This window comes from Sinocyclocheilus grahami, unplaced genomic scaffold (assembly GCF_001515645.1).
Source record: "Sinocyclocheilus grahami isolate Dianchi unplaced genomic scaffold, SAMN03320097.WGS_v1.1 scaffold348.1, whole genome shotgun sequence".
Taxonomy (NCBI): Eukaryota; Metazoa; Chordata; class Actinopteri; order Cypriniformes; family Cyprinidae; genus Sinocyclocheilus; species Sinocyclocheilus grahami.
Window position 1 is genome coordinate 351,017 of NW_015505527.1, and position 5,951 is coordinate 356,967.

Below are 5,951 nucleotides of genomic sequence, written 5' to 3' on the forward strand. Positions count from 1 at the left end.
ATGACAGAAGACGTAACTCGGGGGAGAAGAATTGTTAAATAAATTGTTATTTTTGTTTTGTTTGTGCACAAAAAGTATTCTCGTAGCTTCGCAATATTTAAGTTGAACCACTGATGTCACATGCACTTTTTTACCGATGTCCTTGCTACATTTCTGCCTGGGAACATTTCAGTTGCGTTGCTGTCTATGCAGGGTCTGAGAGCTCTCAGATTCCATCAAAATATCTTAATTTGCGTTCCGAAGATGAACGAAGGTCTTACGGGTTTTGAACGACATGAGGGTGAGTAATTACAGAATTTGACAGAATTTTCATTTTGGGGTGAACTAACCCTTTAAATGCTACACATTAGCTTTAATCGGTCTAATGGTCACATACTATCTTGCATGTCCACACTTACTTTTGGAGACATCGTGATGTGGACACTCTTCAGAAAGCCTTGGTGTCTCGGTCCATGCTGGTCCACTCAAGTCCATATAAGCCAGACTCTTAAAACAGCTGCTGAAGTGGATTCTTGATTATAAAATGGACTGTTCTGATCCTGGATGCTGATTGGTCAAATATACGATTGTATAGTAATCTTTGAATAAAAGCAATATGGCACTCAAGCCCTTACTGTATTTTGAATACAGTCATGGCTAAAGGCGTTGCAGGCGCTCCACAGTTTAGCAACAGTCCTGCATGCGTGACTACAGTATTCACAATATATGATGTTGACGGCCAGTGTACAGCAGATGCTTTTAAGAAAATCAGAACACCACATTTCTATTTTTTCTCAAAATCTTGTTTAATAAATTTATAAAACACAATTCTGTTAATGGTTCATAACAACAGCAGGAGTAGAGAAATGAAATATCAGTTAGGCAGGGAGGGATGGGGGCAGGCCAACCCCTGAGTTTAAAACCGTTTCCTCATCCTGTGGTCAAAGGTCAACTAACCCCCTGAGAGAGAAGAGAATGAGGGTAAAAAAACTGGGCAAGAGGTGAGAGCGGACAGAAACGGGAAAAATGAGCAGGCATAATGGAAAGAGAGATTGAACAGTGAGGGGGTAGGCGACCTCAGAATAGGTGGGATCAGGGAAACTTCATAGTCTTCATAGCAAAACTCTGGAGACTCAGGTAGAAAAGTTGAATTGCAAAGTCACTTGTTGTTCAAGTCTAGGTTATTCCTGCCAAAAGAGACGAAACAAACCCCCCAAATGCAATGTTAACATGTAGTTACACCCAACCCTGGGAGTGCTTCCATTTTTCTTTCTCATCGAGAGGGGGTGGAAGGACTTTTCAGCATTTGCGGAGGGATGAGGACGAGAAGTGGAATCGTTTGAGGGAAGGGACGGGGTTTTACCACAGACACCATTGAAACGTATATCAGTGGGGAGTGCAAACATTGTCTTTTTCCTGTGGGGACAAAGAGAGAGAGAGAGAGGGAGAAAGAGAGAGAGAGAACGAGAGAGACTGCATCTGCATCTACTCATCCATCTGTATATGTCTGCCAATCGATCCGTCCGCTTTATTCTTGTCTCTCTCACTCTCCCTCCGTCCATTCTCAAGGAGCCGACAGAGGAGACTCGCGGCTCGGTGAGCCGGCGAGTGAGAGGTCCTCGGGCGGAAACACGGTCAGAGTGCAGGCTCTGATGCCACCCAGGGACTCGGGCAAGTCGAACACTTTGTGCCATTCGTCCTTCTCGGGGTCGTATTTCTGGACGATCTCCACCATGCAGCGATTGTTCCACGAGTAGCCGCCCACCACGTAGATCTTGTTCTCAAACACGGCCACGCCCACGTCGCTCTGTCCGCGGAGCATGGCGGCGATCGGCGTCCACAGGTCCAAGGCGGGACTGTAGTACTCACAGCTCAGCACGTCGTCGTAGTCGCTTGTGCCCCGGAAGTGGTTTCCACCGATGACGTAGAGGCGGTCGCCCACTGTGCACATGCAGTGCAGGCCACGGACTGTCGTCATTGGAGCCTTCTGAGTCCACTTATCAGCGTCCGGGTCGAAGCACATGAGCTCCTTCTGGAAGGTGTCATGGGTTATTCCACCTGCACAACAAACCGCAGAGAGAATTCACATCACTTTCTCAGCTGTAACAGACACCTTGTGCGTGAACGTTCTTGGGAGCATTAGATATACAAAACAAGAAATGAATAATGCATAAACTCTCTCAAGGTCTGCTGAGGAAAGAGTTAAGATTGAATAATGCATTTCGAAAACACAAACACACAACCAGGTCCGCACATTCCCCGAAATAAACTAGAGAGGGAATCGGAGGAAAAAAAGACAAGAGGAAAAAGAAAACAGGACATGTCTACAGGGAGGGCTGAAAATAAAGAGAACCATCCCATCAGGAACCTGGGCATCAGCCAACCAGACCCTCTCTTCTCTTTCTCTCTCCATCCCTCCTATTTTTGCCCTCTAACTCTTCATCCATCCATCCATCCATTCTTTCCTTTACTAAGAGAAGAGAATGATTCACTCACACACACGCACTTTCTCATTCTCCTCTTCCAGTGCATTTGTGTGAATCGAAACAAAAAGCAGTAAGATGATAAAATCTGAAGTGAAACAGTGAGGAAACAGGCAAAGGAGAGGAAGAGGTGAGACTAGAGAGATGATGACAGAGAACAAAGCATGAGGCAGCACATAAGATGAGACCGTTTCATGCATGCACACTAATGCTCATGTGAGTGCAGAGCTTAATAATACTCCACTACTTCATGACCTATATAGCTGACTGAGAGAGAGAGAGAGAGAGAGAGAGAGAGAGAGAGATGCATGCAGGAGTAAGGACACAGATGCCAGAGTAAAAACAAAAGGATCAGCACTTCCAAAAATACTCTAGAGAAACAACGTGGGTGGAGGAGATGGAGGAAAGAAGTGTGAGAATCAGTGTAAATGCGTAATGTACAGTACATAACCAGACAAAGACTTATGCATGCATAAATACACAATGCTTGAGGCAGAATAGAGTGAGACTGTAACATGGAGGAAGGTTTTATATTTTGTATAATTACAAGTGCAGTTTTGAAGAGATTTTTATATATATATTTTTACAACAGTTAATAACTCTCTAGAAATATCACATTGATCAAAATCAGTGTTTTGTTTTTCCACATTTTTCATTAGCTCAGACAACCATTCAGAAAGCATTTAACCTTTATAATGTGACATTTCTGAGTGAAACGATATTTATCACGGAAAAAGGTAGAGTGGAACATGATTTTATCCATTTGGATTTGACTGGTTTCTAAATTAGATATGATTAACATTTATTTTCCCTATCCACATGGTCTTGGGTATGTCCATAGAATGTCTGTTTTGGAAGCCAAGAAATAAATTGTATTTAAAAAATGGCAAAAACATAAAAATAAAATGTGTATACATTAAAAAAAAAAAAAAAAAAAAAAACTTTTGATTTTTTAGACCCTATGAAATGGAAAACCAAATACTGTTTTCCATTATATTTCTGGATTCCATTTGAATGGTTTCATTAAATTTTAATCAAAGCATCTCTAATTAATTTATTCCATTCAAAAATTATTTATTGTTTTATTTATTCAAGAAAATGTGTTGTGTATTAAAATTTTTCTGCTAAATAAATTCTGCTAAATATTTTTTTTTGGCTAAATATTACTTAAAAAACCTACTTTTGATTTACCAGTCTAAAATTTGGCAAATTCGGTGACATTCCACGTTATACTGTAGATTCTGTTTTTATGACTGGATTTCTCGTTTTCCGTATCGCAGAAATCATAGGGCCCTACTACAGTGACACTGCTTCATATACAGCGCTCACATATCATGTTGAGGAGTTCAGAGTGTTATTTAGAAGTTGCTGGAGGGTCTCGTGCTTGTGTAAGAGTTTTGAAAGCTAATGTATGGAGTGGTAAATGTGTGTGTGGGAGAAGACAGAAAGCCTTGAACAGCATTATCACAGCTCTTTGTGTGTGTGTGTGTGTGTGTGTGTGTGAGAGAGATCACACTCCTCCTACATACCACCATGTTCATTATCACACAGAAACACACTTCTCTAATTCATGTCATCACTACTTCTCCTCCTTTCGCCACCCTATCCAACCAACCATCTCTCTCTCTCTGTTTATCATTCTCAGTGAAAGTAGGACTCATCTCCATAAAGCAGGATTTGAGCTGCAATCCTGTAAAGTGAGCATGTGATGGGAACAATCCTGCACAGGGCAGGTTAACACCCTGTGAGTGTGTCTCTGTGTTCCTCTGTTTAGAGAAGTTAGTTTCTTGCCATCTGATAGAGAGAACACTGATCTATGGAGGATCAGTTTGTGTGTGTGGTGAGAACATCTCATTCTCACCCTCCAGATATTTCTCTTCCTGTCAGCAACACCTTACCAGCTACCTGATCTGTGAAAATGTGTTTGAGAATGAGGATGCGGATTTGTGATTAAATTCAACTATTTTCTTGAACTTGTGCGCATATTAAAGGTGAAGTGTGTGGTTTTCATTAAAACTGATTATATTAAAATGAATTTAAATACAATTGGAATCAAGAGTTTGAGCTTGACTCTTAAAACAAAATGCCTGAAAAAATGTATCATATCTTCCACAAAAATATTAAGCAGCACAAATGTTACTTGAGCACGAAATCAGCATATCAGAATAATTTCTGAAGAATCATGCGATACTGAAGACTGGAGTAATAGCTGCTGAAAATTCAGCTTTGTCATCACAAGAATAAATAACATTTTATATTAAATGAACATAGAAAACCATTGTTTTAAATTGTAATAACATTTAACATTTTTTGGATCAAATAACGCAGCCTTGGTGAACATGAGACGATACAAAAACATCTAAAAATCTTATTGTCCTTGAACTTATGAACAGTAGTGTACATGGGTCAAAGACGAAAAAGGGTTTAAGCATAAAAACAATAAGTGTAATACTGCTTTAAATTGTTGTTGTTTTTCCCAAAAAAATTAAAAAGTTTTCTGTTTAATTTAATTGCAATTTTGTTTTTGTTTTTCCAAGCAAAAAATAAATATCATACATTTTTCCCTGATTTACAGAAGACACCCACTAAAATGTCATTCAGTGTAACATTCTTGTCAGGCATATTTACAACAAAAATCAATTTATGACATATTAAAAGACTAATTACTTTCACCCCATTTACTAATTAGTTGTAATTTTAAATGTTTTAAATTTGCCACTATCCTAGGTTTTGCCCATTTGTCAGTAAGAATTTTTACTAATTTAAAACACAATACAATTTAATATGCTCCCTTATTCTTTTATATATTTTAATATGTACAAGTCAGAATAAGCATGTTGTTTTAATTTTTACATAAATATTGTGTTACACTGAATGACAATGTAACATTATTTCAACCAAATCTTTACATTTTATTCTCCAAAAACTTATTTGGAACCTTAAAAGTAGACACTTTACTTACATTTAATGTGCTTTCTATGACAAAACCAAATTAAACCCTGCGGCTCGTGACGGTACACTGATGTGTAAAGACACAAAACGATTGGTCTGCGCAAGAAACTGAACAGTATTTATGTCTGTCCTGAAAACGTTTGCGTCTTCTTCTTCAGCCTGCGCGTGAGGAGTCGTCGTCGTCTTCTTGCTTTACAGCGGATTGCAGACTTTTAAGTGCATTACCGCCACCTATCTCTCAAATGTACCATTGACACTGTCTGTCCTGAAAACGTTTGCGTCTTCTTCTTCAGCCTGCGCGTGAGGAGTCGTCGTCGTCTTCTTGCTTTACAGCGGATTGCAGACTTATAAGTGCATTACCGCCACCTATCTCTCAAATGTACCATTGACACTATCTACAATCTCAATTAGGAGTGTCAATGGTCCATTTGAGAGATAGGTGGCGGTAATGCACTTATAAGTCTGTTCAGTTTTTTGCACAGACCGATCGTTTTGTGTCTTTACAAATCAATATATCGTCACGAGCCGCAGGGTTTA

General features: G+C 39.5%; 1 protein-coding gene across 6 annotated transcripts in view; it reads right to left on the reverse strand.

Annotated features, from left to right (window-relative positions):
• Positions 1 to 1,151: 1,151 nt before the first annotated feature.
• The window catches only part of LOC107548461 (kelch-like protein 13), a 59,031-nt gene continuing 54,231 nt past the window's right edge, over positions 1,152 to 5,951 (reverse strand). For all 6 annotated transcript variants that reach the window (XM_016229149.1, XM_016229146.1, XM_016229148.1 and 3 more), the window contains one exon: positions 1,152 to 2,037. In XM_016229149.1, the coding sequence (XP_016084635.1) occupies positions 1,544 to 2,037 (494 nt within the window). In that variant the 3' untranslated portion in view covers positions 1,152 to 1,543. The remainder of the gene's footprint in view (positions 2,038 to 5,951) is intronic.